Genomic DNA, 18,988 nt, shown 5'->3' on the forward strand with positions numbered 1-18,988 from the left:
AAGGTTCTAGAAACTTCTCTCTATAAAGTTCTAAGGAATATGTCCCTAACAGTTACGACTAATGCCACACCCTTTCAATTAGTTTATGGTCAGGAAGCAATATTACCTATCGAATTCGAAGTTCAAAGTTTGCGCATTGCAATGGAGGAACGATTGGGGGATACGGAAGCGTTACAAGTTCGTTTCGCATAATTGTAGCAGTTGGATGAAACTCAAACCAATGCCCTATTGAGACAGGAGGCCACTCAAAGGCGACGGAAAAGTTATTATGATAGTAAATTAAAACCAAAATTTTTTATGCCCAATGATTTGGTACTGCTTTATGACAGTTGTTTTAAAAATTTTCCAGGAAAATTTCATATTCGGTGGCATGGGCCGTACAGAGTCACTGAGGATTTTTCCAATGGCTTAGTCCAATTGGAAGACTTTATGGGTGCTAAATTTACCGCGCGTATAAATGGGAATCGGCTACGTCTGTATGCTACATAAACTTGGGACGAGTTTTATATCGGTGGGGGTGGAGAGAGAAAGCCAATTTAGTATTGAAGTGACAGCACAAGAGTTGTGATGGGAAGGGAAGAGCGTGTGATGATGAGATTGTGGACGGGTTGAGTGAAGGTGAGCCGTCAGGAAGACACTAATAGGATAGGTTGTTATAGGCCTGTTAGGTTAAGTCATATCAGGAGGAGAACCAGGGTAGAAGTTAGGAGTGGGGCTTTTGGCTAACATTGTTTACATTGTAATTTCTTGATTCACGTTGCTAAGCACAGGTTTTAGATGATTATCGTGAGTAGCAAAGATGGTGATTGAGCGTAAGAAGAGGACAGCTATGAGAGAGGAGCGACAGCGTAATGTCAAGACGAAGGGAGCATTGCCACCAATGGAGTGCGTGATAGTGACTAGCATGGAGCCGGTCGCTATGGACATTTTTTGGTCGCAAAGGAGACAGAGAGAGTTTCGCACGGCGCAGATGTATGGATTTCTGATGTTTTCACAGAGGCTACCACCAATAGATATAACATTGTTAACGGAATATGTGACGAATTGTGATCCGGAAGACGGGTCCAGTGTGGTTCATGGGAGAATTATTGGTATAGATGAGGTGACGTTGAACAAGGTTCTATATCTTTTCTTGGGTGAGCTACCGGTATCGGGAGACTTGAAGTCTGATTTTGTTCCAAGCAAGTACTTCAAGTCGGAAAACGAAGCGTTTGAGAAAAATCAAGGGTCGAAGACAGCGGATGCGCTTACGTCGGAGCTCGGAGAATGGATGCGGTTTGTGCAGAAGTGATTAGGGCTGAACCGACATTCGACGTATATGGCAAGGAGGTTATTGTTTTCAGCAATTGCGATGCTGGAGGGGATGGTCTTCAACTGGGCAGCGTATGTTGCGACTAGAATCCATATGAAATTGGACGTGAAAAGAAGAACAGGGAAGGTTATCACGATGTTATGCTCCAACTACGTGTGTGAAGCAATTATATATCAACTGAAGCAACCTTCAATGGTGGAGAGACTAGACGCTGTAGCAACAGAGACAAGAGTAGAGTCAACACCATTGCCATCAAAACAAGTCGAGGAAGCGGTGATAGCAGAGTGCAGCCAAGCTAGAAATTGCGAATGGACTAATGTCAGCTCGTCATCTAGAGAATTGGGTCGTCCCAGTACCAATATGGCCGTCACTCCACCAGTACTGGTAGAGTATTATCAACGGGTGGGTTTATCGAGAGTTGGCCAGCAGGCAAGAAAACTCAAGGAGTTAATCTCGGCACAAATTACTCAATTACAGATGGCCATTGAAAAAATGGACAATGAGTTCAGCCTTAGACAGGTACTGGACGAGAAGGACAAGATCATTGAGGATCAGAAGAAGAAGATTGGGGATTTACAATGTGCTTCAATAACGGACGCTCTCAAATATTCAAGATTAGAGCACCAATTCAAGGAGACCCAAGCGGAATGGGCCAAGGAGAACAAGTTGGCAAATAGTCTGATGGAGCTTACCAAGTAAGATTGTATGGAGTTGCGGAACCAATACCAGGAGGAGAAGAATAGGGTGGCGAAATTGGAAGCCGGGAGATCCAAATTGGAGGACGATTTTCGGAGACAATCGGAGAGCTCGAAGATGGAGAACGAGCAATTGAAGAGAAAGATTGCCGAATTGGAGGCAGAAATGATTACAGTTACCACGCAGCAAGGAGAGGTCAATCCAACAAGTACATCTTTATGGAAATTAGAGACACAGGTGCATGCCCTGGAGGAGCAGCTGAAAGAGCAAGATACCCAAATTGTGCTTTTGGAGTCTCAGGTTCGGGAATTGGGAGCACTTAACGAGGACTTGACAGCTTTATTGAACGGAGAGCAGGTGGGAGAGGGAGTTGGAGAAGAAGCTCAAGAAGTCGAAACCAATCTCACTTATGGAAATGATGAAACGGACCAAGGCGGACCAGAGGTTCAGACATTGGAGGAAGCCAATGATGTGGTGATATTGTAAAATGTAGTACGAGGTGGTTTGTGAGGACGCTGCACAGTAAGGAGTGGGGCTATGTAGAATGTATAAATGACTTTTCTGGTTCGTTATCGGTTAAATAGTAGTAATGTTGGGATTTAGATGAATGGTTAGTTCGATTAGTTGTTAATAGTAGGAAGTTAGGAACATATGCGATTAAGAAGCCAAAGTTTCACAACCTGTGAAATCTGCTGAATGACGATTCATATTTTGGTAGGATAAAGAGGTTGAGGAAAAAGGAATGGGGGCCAAACTGTGATAGTCGTGAGCCAGGGTAAAGCTTGGAGCTACCCTTTTGTTTTCTTTGCTTTTGTGTTTTTCTTTAGTATTGGATTTAAGAAAAGGATTGCTGAAACTGTGATTGAGATATTGAAAATTATGAATTCGAATTAATTAATTTGGAGAAAGAAAGTGTGATTGTGATAATAGAGATTATTGCATTGTGATAGTAGCACTGGAAGATTGAGTAAAAGTAAAGGAATTGAGAATTGAAGTACTGTGGAAAGAGATTAAGCATCCTGTAGATGTCAGAAATGTCAGTGATATTGAGTAGCTGCAGGGCAGTGAACGATTGTAGAGATTGTGAAGGGATTGAATTGAGATGAGGAAGAGAACTTTGGAAGTTTTAGATAATTAATACATAATCAATTGTGACATAACATATCCAATTCATATAACGAGTCTTTCCCCGAGATCGAACCCACCTATACTGATCAAATATCTTGGTGTTTTGAGTCCGAGTCAAACGACGATTACAGTGATGATTGTTGAATAGAATTTATTTTTATTTCTAATTTGGAAGAAACATGTTCTGGCCAGTCAAGGATGAAATTTTTTAATTTCAACTGGAGATAGAGTTACTATTTTGTAATAATTCAAATGTAAATTGAATATTATATTTACAAAGAAATATTCATACATGTATACAATGGCTAAATTATTTAAAAAATAATATGCTTACAATTTTTTTTATCATTTCAAATACTTCTGTGTGACCTTTGTGTACAACAATGTGCTTTAATTTTTACATTTACAAGTAATTAAATATTTTTTCATGATATTTCAAATAATAGCATAGTATTATTTATACTTGCAATATATCAAGTTATACATAATGTGATTTATAAGATTAATTTTAAAAAATATGATAATGGAAGTAAAGTATTGTATAATTGATTCTATAAAAAAATTATAAAACATTTGTACATTATCCTGAATACGAAAGAAAAAAAAATGATATATTTAAATAAGACTTGTTTGTTTAGGGCCACAACTACACAATTAACTACAATAGGAGAAATTTGTTGTAGTATAGTTGTTGAGGATGCTTAGCTCTCAGTCTCTCTTACAAAAGAACTTTGCTTAGAATGGCTGTATTTCATGTGTTTAATTGCGAGAGCTATTTTTTCTAAATTATTTAATTAGAAATACAAACTTAAAAGTGATAAGCTTGTTTTTTTTAATGTTCTTTTTATTTGATTTGTTTCCTTAGCAATAAAAGAAATCACCCACATATAATTGCCATATATTTGATCTTCGGATGAACGTTGAGATTGTGAGAGGTGCTGCGCTTCTGCACTCTGTACGTTGGATGCAAAATGAATGAAATAATGACGACGGCATTCATTGATAATGAATGAAAGGATGAGAGATGAAAATCAACAACGACATTTATTGGAGTTTCTCACTGAAATGGTAAATGGATGAACGCAATTCAAATGCTTCCCCTGCAACGGATCACAAGAATTCTAGGTCTAGGGTATGGAAGCCTCCAGAACTAACCAGCATTTCGCGGCCGTAGAATTCTACAAAGCACTGCATGCTCTCCACTGTTGCCGTAGCAGGGACTCGTCACCGGTCGAGCCTTCTTTCCCCGGTGTATTGCATGCTAGTTAGTCGTCATCTATTGCGTTCCGGAGCTGTCTCCGTGTAAGGTTCTGGTGTAGTGTGTATCCTGCTCTCGGTTCTCGCGCTTTTTTTTCCACTGGTTTTTTGTTGTCGCCAGTGTCCTGATATTCTTGTTCGCAGATCTTGAACATTAGTCGGAGCTTGTTCATTTGTAATCATTGGTGTGTTTTTTTTTAGTCTGACTTGAACGATAGGTGGTTGACGTGTTAATCTCACATATGGGAGAATACGGGTACATAATTACAGAGACGCTTCATTTGAACGATTTAAGTCATATCATTGTGCGGTATCATCTAGTTGTGCGCATTGTAGGTATATGCACAGTATGGCGGGGTTTGTGCTGTCTCGCTTGGTGTGTCGTAGATTGAATGAAGTAGTTTCAACACGTTGATCGGGTCGTGCATATTTGTTAGATTTGTGGGATCGGTGCTAAGGTTTAGGGTTTCATGCATGCAACGGTCGAAACTTTAGTTAGAGAAGCAGTTTTGATCACCTAAGCGTTGAACCGGAAACTTGGTCGACCTCTACTCCCTGATTTGTGTCTTTCACATTCATCTATGTGCTTCAAATCTTGCGGATATGATAGTACAACCGAAGTATGCGATGTACTGTTAGAAGCGGTTCAATTTCTGTTATGTGCTTACAGTGTTAAGCTTGCTCTTTCTTGATGGTGTAATCCCGGGGCAGTGATGACCAGAATTTCTCGATGCTTAAACTTCTGTGCAGAAGATTTGTGCTGATATACATGGTTTGTGCGTGTCTGAGCCCATTTCTACATGCAACAGACTCTCGGATCCCATTTGCTTACATTTCCAGATGCTTACTTTGCGGGGTCATTCGTCTCTTTGATGTCCTCTTTCTGCTCCGATATGTTTGGACGCTGCATAGACAAGCTTGAAAGGCAACGATGAGGAATTCAGTTATCCTTGCGCTTTGACTGGGGGGCGTATATCCTCTTGATGAAGACATGGAACCATCCAGACTGCCAATCCTGGAACTGAGATGCCTGAATGTTTTAACAATGTTGCTAAAACTTAAAACGTTAATAGAGCATTTTGGGCTCTGCTGTAAATAATATTGTGTTTGGCACTGTAGGTTACAAACTATTAAAAGAGTCTGTTAATGTATGCTTTAAGAACATGCCATATTCCAATCAGGACGAATGATATTATGTACGTTCTAATTAACATTCGCTATAATGACTTCTAGTACCAACTTCCGTTAAGATTACTTCGGAACATACGTATAATTAGCTTTACAAATGACGCTTGCAACCCTCTTGTCAAGGTAGACATTTAATAACTCTTAATGTTATTTTCTTTTTGGGATTAATATCGTCATCACACAATTGTAGAAATCACAGCAATGAGTTGTCTAATAGATGGCAGTTTGCCCCAAGCATATTTGATGAATACCCTACCATGTGGCTAACAAATTGCTCTCGAATGTGCACAATTGTACATTTTTACTGCTACCTGCAAAGATGCGTCCACTGCTCACTCTGAGATTTTGTGAGGGGGAATAGTCCATACAGTCAGAAATCATATTTACCAACCTCGTTAACAAGCGTAATGCAGTGCGAAGAGATATGTCTGAGATCGTGACTTTTTCTCTCGAGATACCTTCACAAGTCTAAGAAAAACCGATACATTTAAGATTTCGGAATCCCTCAATGGTGATTACGCTCATTTGGTTATATCCATAATCATCCATGATAATACATGGGGAGAGAGGCTATTCTCTAAAACTCTCTGTTAATGTGTTTGGATCAACTTACATGAAGACCCAATTTGTAGCACAGGAATTTTCACTAGATAATAGAGCCCACTAACTGCCGACCACAAAGCTGGGTGAGATGGGTACATGAACGGAGAATATAATTCTAAGTTTTCCTCGTGAATTCAACACATGGTTGAGGGAACACAAAGATATACGAACCTGCCACATCTGAGCAGTTCCATATCTGCTTGGTTGTATTGACTTGGAGGGCTATGTTGGCTAAATGAATGTCACGAAAAGGAGATTCTTGCAGTCCCAGAAACAGACCAGCTTGATTGATATTCTCACCCACAATGTTCTTCATTCGAATATCCTCAATGAGAGGATAAGCAGTCCGATTCCAGTTCTCATCAGGGTGTTCTCCATAGTTGCCCATGACAGCAATTGCAGTCCTAATTGAGTGCAGAACAATGTTCTTCACTGAAATACCCCTCACATATCCACCACGTCCAACCGCTGTTTTGATACGCACACCCCATCTGGCCCCAGTGACGACCATGCCGTCCACCTGCAAAAAAAAAAGACTAGGTCAGCGAGATGGAATTGCATGATGTGAAGAAAGAGTCAAGTGGTTCTGGTTGCATGAATAGCAAACGCTGACCTTGACGTCGGAAATGCCGCCAGACATTTCGCTGCCGAAAGAAATTCCAGCACTCGAGCGTGAGAACGCTAGTATGCGTTGGACTTTGATGTGTTTGCTCGGCATCGCAAAAGACGTTCCGAACTGATCCCATCCACTCTTGATTGAAATCGCATCGTCGCCTACGCTGATGTAGCAGTCCTCAATGCAGACATGTTGGCTTGAGTCTGCACAACGTGCAGAACGACTAATTATGACATTCTGAGGGTAAGGTCCTCCGTGCGTTGATTCAACACAAAATAAATCATGGGACACCGAGATGAATTGATTGCGAGTCATCCAAGTTGAAATTGAAAGAAAACCTCGAGATGTGAGGAGAACGACCTGTTCTTAATTCGTGCAGCTAACATCTCATTTTAGAAAAATGTCAAAAGTATACCTGGGTCGATACCGTCTGTGTTCGGAGCATCGAACGGATTCAAGATGGTTAAGCTTTTCACCACCACATTCCTAAGAGATCGCCCACAATATCCATTACAAACTTTCTAACCTTGTGAAGCTTAAAAATGACGGTAGACACTCAAAACCAGAACTACGCATTCTTCCAAGTTGTGGATGCAGTTTCTACTGGAATTCTATTTAAGGAATTGTCTAAAACAGAAGGAAACGACAAGCACGTGTGAGTTTAGAAAATTACTTGCAATAGACCGGATGGATGGTCCAGAATGGTGAGTTCTTAAAAGTAAGATTTGAAATCAAGATGTTTTTCGACTCAATGAGCTCTAACATGTGACCCCGAGTATAATTCAATGTTTTTTTTCGGAATGCACTCCACCACACTGCTCCTTGCCCATCTATTGTTGCATTATCACCTGTCATCACATACCAGGTCTTAATAAAACCCTGGAGGCCACATGAATAGTATTCGAAGTCTTTGGTCACTTCCCCTCAGTTCATTTTATTGTTCCCCTATAGAAGTTGGCTCTTTCATGGATCAGAAAAATGCATCTACCTGTGATAATAACATCTTCAAGGCCATTGCCATTGATAAGACTGCTGAATCGTGGGCCTGGCAGCTCACGGCCTCGACCATAGGATGGCAATCCTGGAATAACTGGGTAGTCGAAAAAGTCCTGCACATTGATGAAAAGCATGCTAATTCGTCTGATGTCCACACATTCAAGCGTTTGCAATGCAATCGAAGCCAAGTTCATAAAGAATATCTACTCTCACAAAAGCTCAGGTACAAACGAGTTATACCTCTGAACCGAGGATTGTAGCCCCATTTTCCAGGAATAAAGTGAGGTGACTAATCAACGTGATACTTCCAGTTAGCCAGAGTCCCACTGGGATGTACAACTGTGCGCCGCCATTAGCAGCATAACTGCGAAGGTAGAAGATAGCGTTCTCGAATGCATGTGTATTCAGTGTCTTCCCATCACCCACCGCACCAAAATCGGTGATAGAAACGCTGTGCGGACGACCCTCCCAGGCATTCACAGTGTGTGCACACCTATCTTTAGACTGCCAATCCATTACATCAGTAACTTTCGACTCAGCAATACTTGTTGAAAGAAGAAAACCAAAAATAGCAAATTGCTAAGCATTCCGACCGTTGTGTTCAAGAGCTTGCTCAATGAATCATGACCACGATTCTGCAGAATTCCCTTACTTTGCCTTTCCCGAAGATGCTCTTGTGCAAATCCATGGGGCTCATGGGGTTCAAGACTTCATTTGTTGCGAAGTGGTCGTCGTCGGTCACTGAATGGCCTCCCATACATGTGTGCCAGAATTTCCCAGAGCCTATACAACTCAACAGGAGCAGCAGAAATTGCAAGCTCTGGTAGCCCGGCGACCCTGTCATTGAAGTTCACCCAGGTGATGAGTTTAAAAGAGGATTCTGGTCTCTATGCCGATGTCTTCCCCTTTTCGATATTGAATGCCCTGCTTTTTGTAGGTTCAAAAGCTACTGATTCCTCAGCCAGTTTGATGATTGTATCGTAAATTGAGACCTGCCAAATCGATCAGCTGACCATCCGAAAAATATCAAATTACGTGCCCATCAGGTTTCGAAAGATCAGCAAATAGCTCTCAGCAATCGTCACAAAATCCAATGCGAGGTTCTTTCTGGTCGCACAATCACAATTCTTTCTAGAACCGAGGACTTTCAATCTCAACCCACAAACTGAGCTAGACTGCGGCAAGAAACAAAACGCACAAATGCCTGCTATGGGATCGATCAAGACTTCAAATCACCCACAAGTATAACGCCTCAACCTCTCTATCTTACTCATGCCATTACCAATCTGTCACCAACACTTCTCTCCCACTTCAGCCTTCCTCCCCACTTCATCCCCAACATACGCCAACCAAACCCTACCTGGTTAACGTACGTCCAAGAAGCTCTCTCTCTCACTCTCTCTCGCTCTCTCTCTCACTCTCTCTCGCTCTCTCTATCGCTCTACTTCGAAACATTCGCTTCCTCACAGCGAACAGTCATTCGCGCTTTCACAGCTCCCTCAAACAACGAAAACCATTCCGTAAAATCTCGAAACCCGTCATGTTAAAAACCCACTCTCCCAGCAGGTCCAATAATTGTAAGCTTCCGCCAACTCCACTGCATGAGATTCCCCTGTTCCCACGCAATTCTTCCCCAATGCCTCAATTCTGATCCACGACCAGCAAAAAGACGATCGTCGTGACAGTCAAGCGCCAGTGGCATTCAGTAGTTACCACGGTTTCTTTGTGAACTGTTGCGTAATTGTAAAGCGACGGATTGCGCGACAAGGAATCCGGGCAGAAGGAAAAGGCGGCATTGAAGAGTCTGAGAGGGGAGGTCGGAGGAGCACTTGCAAGGATGGATTGTTCAGGCGATGCTGCCAGGGCTGCTGCTGCTGCTGCTTCGTGGGCGGTGTGGAAAGGACCCCGGCGAACTAGAACTAGTTTTTCACATGCGTACAAAACAAATTTCATCACTGAAACTTCCCTGTGTATTGGAACCATTCACCACATGATTTCACACACCATGAACTGGATGTTAGCAAACAGCTCACTATGTATAGCTTCGATAAGCTGGGCTGCTGAAGTTGAGCTGCAGTTCGAATAGTGGTCTAAAAAAACCGTAGCAAATCTATTTATTATATCTTCAAGTTTGATTGAATCCCAGAAACAACCTGTGTTGAGTCGCGAATTATCTCACCGACAATGAGGTCTTTTCCCTCTCATTTATCTCGGCACAGTTATGGTCAACACGGAAATCGGTTACGCTGCGACTAGCATGTGAAAGTGTTAGATCCAATCGTGAATGCACGGGACACAGAGAGATGGTGCCGGTCAGGAACATTAACAACTTTCTCTGTCGGGCAATAAGCGAGACACGGCAATGATCGAAGGCTGAAGGAAAGATTTCCCCTCCATTGCGGGTCAGTTTCGGTGAAGTACAGCAGACTGAGGAAATTCAGACGATTCTGCTGCAGAAACTCCTGCATCCAAAACAACAGACAGAATTAAATCGTTGTACTTTCAGCCACCATCACCTATAAATGCCACTGGCACTCGCAGACAATTGAAACTGAATCCATTTAGGGACTCATGCGCAGTAGGTGTCTGCGATTGCAGGTGCCCTATTGGTTCACAGTTGCTAGCAGCACCAGCGTGTTGACTTTGCTCACGTAATCCTGCAGAGCTTCGAAGGACATTAACGTCGGACAGAAAAAAGGAGATCAATTGCTTGACTGATGGACCTGAACTATAAAATCGCATCGATTAATGTGAAACGGTAGCAACTGTAATGGTCTTCTACTTGCTCGTACTGGACTACAGCGATTTTGCGACGAACTAGAATAGAATGGGATGAGAATTCCGGCCAGGATCCACCATTTCAGCTACTTGTACTTCCCTCCGCTCACTTGAGGGTCTTTGAACCTGCAAGCCCTCATTATCGAGCCACAAAGTAGCTTCTGGTAGTTATTGGGCACAACCACGCGCCAGTTTCCTCGCATAGATTCCCACTGCTGTTACACCTCCAAGAATAAACTCCAGAGGCCTACATGAAAAAGCTTCCACAAACACATCTCAAGCTTATCACCATGGCTGCTGCAGGGACGAAACCCAGTCAGGCCCATGATCAATTCCAGAAGCTAGCGGTTAGTGGAATCGACACATCTAGCCAGAGTGAGCTTCAGCAAACTGATTGAACACCCTTCGATCTTGTTGACGATTCTGCATCGTAATCTCCGAAGACAGCATCGACAACCAGAAGAACGGTCCACCTAGTGACCTTTGTTAGCATTATATTCATGAGAAGGATGCTAATGCCTTGGGATTGTGAGAATTGCTCAGTCCAAAAGGAGTATGCCCTTTGCATGTTGAGAGCCAAAATGAGAGCATAGCAATCTTAGTGGGAAACTGTTGCTTTTTCATGAATGTGAGAGTGTAAGTCCATTTTTGACGATCTAGTATGAAGGTCGTTTTCTCGGTGGTTCTATATGAGCACAAAATTCTCTTTTTTTTAGTCTGTATATTTTTAAGAAAATCCTCTTCTCATTTCCAAATAAATGCATTTTTTAACTCAATGGATATTTAATTTAAAACTTTAAAACAAATATTATATATATATATATATATATGTGTGTGTGTGTGTGTGTATATATATATATAAGTAAAAGAATGTAATTTTTTATGTTTGTACTAAATAATATTTTTAGGAAGTTGATGAAGCCACATCCCAATGTTGTTAAAGCCACAACCCTCCTTGCGATTTCATGATTGATTTCGATCATCTCCACTTCTTGTTCTCATTTCTCGTTCCATGTTCTCCATCCCAAATCACTTTTGTTTCCATTCCTCTCCCTTGTTTCTTGTCCCTATTCCTCTTTCTTGTTCTTTGTTTCTTGTTCCAAACACCCCATGTCTCTATTCCTATCCTTTGTCCCTTGTTTCCCATTCTCGTCCCTTATTCTTTATCATCCATTCCAACTCCACTCCATGTTCCCCTTCCTAACTTGGAATAGATTCTACTTCACACTTGGGGTGTAGTTTTAACAACTTTCTATTTTTTACTAGATAAAAATTCATTGATTTAGTTCAATAACAAAAAAAAATTGGTCAATAAATTATTTATATTTGGTTCTTAAGAATTTTTATTAGTGTTATATTTTAGATATTTAAGTATATTTTAAGATTTAATTTTATATTTATTTAAAATTTTTAAAATTTTATTTGTAATTTTAAAAAATTAAATGTATAATATTATGTTTTTATAAACATTATATATGATCAAAAGTAAATATTAAAATTATTTAGTAATTTAAAATTAAAAATATATTTGTATCTTTTTTAGAAGTTTAACTACCTTTATGTAAAGATTATAGTACCATTCTTCAAATCTCATACCATAAAATAATTGTATATAATATTTTAATGTTAGTTATAAAAAATCTTATACCAACAAACAAAAAAAATTACTATGCACTTTTGTAACATAATACATCTTTTAGATTAAAAAGATATTAATGCACAAATTATAATTTATGAATCAATAATAAAGTATGTTTTTAATTAGACTTTTAACTAAAAATATAATATTAAAAAAATAACTTTATACATATGTAATTATAAATAATTTGTTTCAATTCTTCTTTAGCTGTCAATGCTTGTGTGATGACAATCTCTATTTACAACTTTGATAATAATAAAATAAATAAATAAAGTAAAAAATTAAAATATTTTTTATATAAGATTTTAATTATAAATTTTTTTATAGATAATAACTTTTTAGAAAAATATCAACTTTAAATGACTAATTAATTTGATAAATAATTTTAAAAAAATCCAATTAAAATTTATATAAATTAAGAATAAAGACTTTGACACCTAATTGTAATGCCATTGAAGTAAGTCATTCAAGAGATTTTTAATTTTTTTTGAATATTATAACATACACACACTAATATAAAGCCTGCAATAAAATAAAATACTTCATTATTAATTTATTCTATTAAAATTTACAAAAATAAAAAAATAAAAAAATAAAAAAATCTTAGATAAACCCTTACAACTATAGTTGCTATGGTTACATTTATTTTTTTTATTTTTTTTTATTTTGAATCTTTTGTGATCTATTTTTTGCTTTATTTTTTTAGAGATTGGAAATCTTTTTAGAGATTGAGCATATAATTATAATTTTTTTCAAATCTAAAATTATATATTCAGATATGCTTCTTATTTGTAATCATTTAATTGACATGTCAAAATTTTAGGTAATAGTTATGATTTAGTCTAAATTTTAACATTTTTTTTTTTTTTTTCTATAATTTTTAACAAAAAGATCATATGTATCCCTCAAATATGTTGAAATATTAAGAATATTCCTATATTCTTAATAATAGAACACATACTTCATTTTTTGTGATAATAATAAATCTACCTTCAAATGCCATAAGATATCACTACTCTTTGTTTTTTAGTTGCATCCAGGATCTAAAACTTATACCACACAAATTTTGGTGCAATTCTTTCTAACATATTTTGCCTCTTCTTTTATCAATGTTTTTGTGTTGAATAGATTTTAACATGCTACTTTTGACAAATTCAGCTACAACAACATTTAACTACTATTTGAAGCCAAAGTCAGAAGATCAGACACCAGATGTGATTTGGTGATTTTTCTATGCTTTATGAGTTGACTCGATAAGTGTAGAATTGATCAAAGTGTCACGGACACAGAAATACAGGCTCGAGATCTAACAAGACGTTCAAGAAGAATTGATAAGAACTAGATTAATCAGATGAATACAAGAACAATACCAAAGAGGTGAGCTAGAGCTCCAAGAGATATGTTATCGAGACTGAAGAACTCTTCAGCCTCGATTCCAATATATACTCCTATTTAGGAAGCTTTTCAAGCAACTTCTACTAACTAAAAAGCTTCTAGAAGGTTTCAGAGACTTGCTTCTAAAAGATTCTAGAAACTTATCTCTAGAAGGTTCTAAAGACTATGTTCCTAACATCCTCTACCAACTAGGAAGCTTCTCAAGTAACTTCCATCAACTAGGAAGCTTCTAGAAGGTTCCAGAGACTTGCTTCTAGAAGGTTCTAGAAACTTGTCTCTAGAAGGTTCTAAGAACTATGTCCCTAACATCACCCCCTCTTTTAGCTTCGAGGTCTCTGAGAAGCAATGTTGTTGTTAATCAGTACCAACATAAAAAAATAAAAATTTGTCGCATAACGTCTGCTATGAACTCCAACTGTTGTTCACGAGGTAAGTGGTTCATCGGTCCTTGAAGCCAATGGTAGTGGCCCATGCCTTCGACTTCTGATCAAGTATGAACTTTCGTGTCCTCATTGTGAAATTGTCTTGCAAACATGCCTTTTGGCTGACCATCGTAAGTAGACTAGATCTCCAATACAATCACCAGTGATCGGTTACTCTGTATCTTCCATCGTCGTCGTGGTGTAGGCGGTTCTTCATCTCGGGGTCGCCTTCATGAGCTAGTCGGTTGAGATAATCTGACTGGCATAGTATCTATCTCTTAGCTATTCATATCAGAAGACCAAACTATAGCTACTGAAAAAATTCTACTTTATCTTGGAAAAAATAACTATATCAACTGCGAATTTTGGTGGTGCTCTCCTCCTTTCTTATATTCTTAGGTGAGCAAGCTTTAGAAGGAAGCTATCGTTGAATCGGCTTAGGTTTATGATGATGTTGTTGATGAAATTTCTGTAACTTTTGCGGTGCATTAGCGAGATTTTCAGCTGGCTTCCACGTTTGCTCATTAATGTCGTAGCCGCTCCAATGAACAAGATACTCCAACTTGCCCCACCTTCGCCATGAATCCAACACCTTTTCAACCTCGTATTCCTCATGGTTCTTGACCTCAATACTAGGTGGCAGACATTGCACTCTTCTAGGAAAAGACGACTCTCGATAAGGCTCCAACAGAGAAATATGAAAGACTAGATGTACCTTCATAGAAGCCAGTAATTCCAGACGATATGCCACTAGATTGATTTGCTTTTGGATAATAAATGGTCCCAATCTTTGATAGTCCAACTTATCACATGGTCGCTTGTTCTTGATATTTCGTCAAAGAAGCCATGCTTTATCTCCAATTTTGAAAGTAGGTGCTTGATTCGGAAATCTATCTACAAACGCCTTGTAGGATTCTTGAGTGGATTGTAAATGAAGCTTCAACGTAGTTTGAAGCTCTGATAGTTGCTTCGCAAATCCTTCAGCTGCTGGATTGTTATTTATTGACGGACTCAATAAATCAAGCTTTGGATGATATCCATAGTTAGAAAAGAATGGTGTATATCAAGTCGACGCATGGAGGGTGTTGTTATATGCAAACTCGGCTAGCGACAGATATGCGATCCAATTATCTTGCTGATAGTTGATGCTACATCATAAGTATTGTTTCAAGATTTAGTTTACCTATTTTGTTTGGCGGTCAATTTGAGGATGAAAAGTCGAAGAAAGCTTGATATCCACCTTCAGTATCTCAAAGAGAGATCTCCAAAACTTTGATACAAACTAGGTTCCTCAATCTGATACGAAATCATGTGGTAGTCCATGATATCGATACATATTATCGAGAAAGAGCCTTGTTGTGACTTCATTGGACGATGTCTTCTTGCAAGGGACAAAGTGCGCCAACTTTGTAAGCCAATCTACCATGACAGAGATGCTCTCAAATGAGTTCGATGATGGAAGGTCCATGATGAAGTCCATAGAAACTGAAGACCATCATCGATGTGGAATCGGCAATGGCTATAGAAGTCCATAAGGGCGATGCCGAGGATTTTTGGATCTTGAACAGATGTCGCAGGAGAGGAAAAAATCTTTCACATCCTTCCACATTTGGGGCCACCAAAAATCTCGAGAAATAAGCTCCAAGGTCTTGTTGAATCCAAAATGTCTCGCAGTTGGAAAATCGTGGCAAGATTGAAGAACTCGGAGTTGTGCTCATCTTTTTGGAATATACAACCGCTCCTCAAAGTATAAAAGATCTCCCTCCACCTTGAACTTATTGTCATTGGTATGCTGCTTAATATCAATGGCTACTGAATCTTCAATGGTCACGGCATGTACCTGGTTTAGGAAGTCAGCATCAATTGACACAATAGTAGCGCAAAGCCAAAATTATTTTGGCTTCAACAACGTCATATATTGTTGATCAAACGCTGCTTCTCCAACCTTTGGTACAAGATACGATCTCCTCGATAAGGCATCACATAGTCCTTGCTGCTTTCCAAGTCGATAAGTGATAACAAAATCAAACCTAGATAGCGACATACTCCATCGAGCTTGACATCGATTTAGAACTTGAGCCGACATGAAATACTCCAAATTCTTGTGATCCATATATACGGTCACTGGGTGTGTAGCTCCTTCAAGAAAGTGACACCATTCTTGGAAAGAATCCACTATAGCAAGAAATTCCTTATCGTAGATCTCATAATTGATTTCAGCAGCAAAGAACTTTCGAGAATAGAATGCAATCGGATAGAGCTTCTTATCTTTTCCCATTTGTGAAAGTATAGCTCCCAAAGTAAAATTCCAAGCATCAATTTTTAAATAGAAGGCCTTTGTAAAGTCTGGATGTACCAAGATTGGAGCCGTAGTAAATGCCATTTTCAAGTCTTGAAATGCCTTTTTTGCTAGAGGTCCCCATTCGACCTTATCATTGCATGTCAACCGAGTGAGAGGAGCAGCAACTTGAGAGTAATTCTTGATGAAGATTTGATAGAAGTTACCAAAACCAAGAAAGTATTGTACGTCTCTAACCGTCTTCGGAACCTCCCAGGACACGATTGCTTCCACCTTCTTGGGGTCCATCTTCAAGCCTTCCGTAGTCGCAATGAACCCCAAAAACTCCATATGCATTTAGTGAAATAAACACTTCTCCAACTTGGCATATAGTCTTCGCTCGTGTAGTTTCTCCAAGATCAAACAAACGTGCATTTCATGCTCTTCGTTGTTTTTGGAGAATATCAAAATATCATCCAAGTAGATGACAACAAAATCGTCAAGGTGCTCCCGAAAAATGTCATTCATCATATGTTGGAAGACCGTTGGAGCATTGGTAAGACCAAAGGGCATGACATTATACTCAAAATGGTCATACCTTGTACGGAACACTGTCTTCTACTCATCTCCTTCTGTCAAGGACAAAGACTCGATGAGGGAAAATATACACAAAAAGGCTATCTCGATATAATAAGTCAAAATATAAACAAGTAGGTATATTAAAAGGAAACTGGAATGGCTATTGCCACAAGACAAGAAACTAAAGACTCTTGAACCTGGACTAGAAGCAAGAAAGGAGTTGACAAGAGTGAAGAAGCCTTCACTCTTGTCTCTATATATACTATCTAACTAGGGACTACGTGGCGACGTTCTATAGGACCTCCAATATGTGTTGACTTTGTAGCAAACATGCCTTGACTTACAAGGCAAGTTTTTCTACGTGTGGGCTACATAGTTAGCTTCATCTTCAAACTAACAACATGAGTGGCACATGGCCAACTTGTTGACCACGTTTCTAATCCAAAAAGTCAATTAAAGACACCTATGAAGTCAAAGCAGCGTCTAGGAAGTTTCTAGGAAGCTTCTATATTAAATATTATAGAATTAACTTACTTTTATCTACTTTTACTTACTTCTACCTATTTCTATATGTAATTATTAGCTTACATGATTATGGCCGTGACATTACCCCCCCTTCTAGAGACGAGTTCCACGAGGAGCGGTCATCATATGTTGAGGAAATCTATGATATGACGAATTGTATTCTCCACATACTCTGATCTCTGTTCTCTTCGAAGATGATTGATAGGGCCTCTCAACCATCGGTAGTATCCCATACCATGGCGGAAAGACCACCCAGTTATTTGATCATTGTTGAGGCCTTCGTAACTTCCTTTGAATAGAATATTCGGAACACCATCAGGAGTTGTTCCTACTTCTAGCAAAATCACCAAACATCGAGAGTCCCTTCCCAAATCGTGATACCAAACGCGTTGTATCTCACCATCTGTTCGAGGAAGAACATGTCGTTCTTGAAGATCTTCATCTCGATTGCGTCGTCTTGAAGGTTGTGACAATCGTAATGTCTCGTCCGGCAGGTCAAAAAATGAAGGTTCTTGAGTTGAATCCGCTGGTTGTTGGCTCTCCATCTAATTAGCGTCACAAATGCAAAGAAGTTACAAACAAGGATAGGAAATGGAATGTTATCTTGCCTCAATCTTGTCTCTTTTATAAGAGAGATTTTCATCTTGGTTTTGATGGATGTCGTTGATGAAAAACTTTGACTTTAGCTGATGCATTTCTTAGATTCCTGGATGGCTCCCATGTACGTTCACTAATATCATATCTGCGCCAATGAACAAGATATTCCAGCTTATTTCGGCGCCGCCTTGAGTCTAATATCTCTTCCACCTCAAATTCTTCATTATTATCTACTTCTATAGGAGGCGGTGGCATTTGTCTTCTTCCTTGTATATCCACTGTCTTATATGGTTCAAGAAGAGACACGTGGAATACAGGATGGATCTTCATTGACTCCGGTAGATGTAACCGATATGCAACTGGGTTGATCTGTTCAGAAACAGAAAAGGGGCCAAGCCTACGATAGTCCAACTTGTCACAAGATCGAGTAGTCTTGATATTACGATGAAGTAGCCATACCTTATCACCCACATTGAGTTGTGGTTGCTCCTTACTATATAGATCTGCGTTTATCTTTTGTCGTTCTTGAGCTTCCTTCAATTGCGTCTTCATTATTGCATGTAACTCTGACAACCGATTTGCCATATCTTCTGCTGCAGGATTATCAACTTTTGAAAAATCAAAAGTATCAAGTCGTGGATGATAGCCATAATTGGCAAAGAAAGGTGTTTGTTGCATGGAAGAATGTACCGTATTATTATAAGCAAACTCTGCCAATGGCAGAAGGGTTGTCCAATCATCTTGTTGGTAGTTGATAGTACACCTTAAATATTGCTCCAAGACTTGGTTTACGCGCTCTGTTTGTCCATCAGTTTGAGGATGGAAAGCCGAAGATAGCTTTATGTCCACTTTTAAAATTTTGAAAAGGGTCCTCCAAAATCTTGACACAAATTGAGTTCCCCTATCCGATATGATATCTTTAGGTAATCCATGATAGCGATAGATATTATCAATGAAAAGCTTAGCTGTTTCTTCACTT

At 39.2% G+C, this 18,988-nt stretch overlaps 1 protein-coding gene and 1 non-coding gene across 3 annotated transcripts; one reads left to right on the forward strand and one right to left on the reverse strand.

The window, feature by feature from the left end:
• The first annotated feature begins 5,098 nt into the window (after positions 1 to 5,098).
• Positions 5,099 to 5,186, forward strand: LOC112284146 (small nucleolar RNA snoR126). Its single transcript, XR_002970320.1, has one exon. It is a non-coding gene; the product is annotated as a small nucleolar RNA snoR126 (small nucleolar RNA).
• Positions 5,187 to 6,006: 820 nt separating this feature from the next.
• On the reverse strand, positions 6,007 to 9,423 carry LOC112283112 (putative polygalacturonase). 2 transcript variants are annotated; one of them, XM_090251053.1, is made up of 8 exons: positions 9,157 to 9,304; positions 8,449 to 8,804; positions 8,037 to 8,300; positions 7,789 to 7,909; positions 7,474 to 7,648; positions 7,216 to 7,286; positions 6,798 to 7,003; positions 6,007 to 6,704 (listed from the first exon to the last, which is right to left on the reverse strand). In XM_090251053.1, the coding sequence occupies exons 2-8, from the start codon at positions 8,638 to 8,640 to the stop codon at positions 6,300 to 6,302; spliced, it is 1,434 nt and encodes a 477-aa protein (XP_090107179.1). In that variant the 5' UTR covers positions 8,641 to 8,804; positions 9,157 to 9,304; the 3' UTR covers positions 6,007 to 6,299. The 2 variants fall into 2 exon arrangements, with proteins under 2 accessions (XP_090107179.1, XP_024377215.1); XM_024521447.3 differs by having other exon boundaries at positions 8,449 to 9,423.
• Between the last annotated feature and the right edge of the window lie 9,565 nt (positions 9,424 to 18,988).

The sequence above is a fragment of the Physcomitrium patens genome, chromosome 6 (genome assembly GCF_059467195.1).
Source record: "Physcomitrium patens ecotype Gransden chromosome 6, ASM5946719v1, whole genome shotgun sequence".
Lineage (NCBI taxonomy): Eukaryota > Viridiplantae > Streptophyta > Bryopsida > Funariales > Funariaceae > Physcomitrium > Physcomitrium patens.

Excerpts from the sequence above, each read along its gene's own strand:
- LOC112283112 (XM_024521447.3), bottom strand. The coding sequence starts at position 8,640 with ATGACAGGGTCGCCGGGCTACCAGAGCTTGCAATTTCTGCTGCTCCTG. Across the intron at positions 8,301-8,448 it reads GCATCTTCGGGAAAGGCAAA|TCTAAAGATAGGTGTGCACA; the intron begins GTAAGGGAATTC and ends ATGGATTGGCAG. Across the intron at positions 6,705-6,797 it reads GCGGCATTTCCGACGTCAAG|GTGGACGGCATGGTCGTCAC; the intron begins GTCAGCGTTTGC and ends TTTTTTTTGCAG.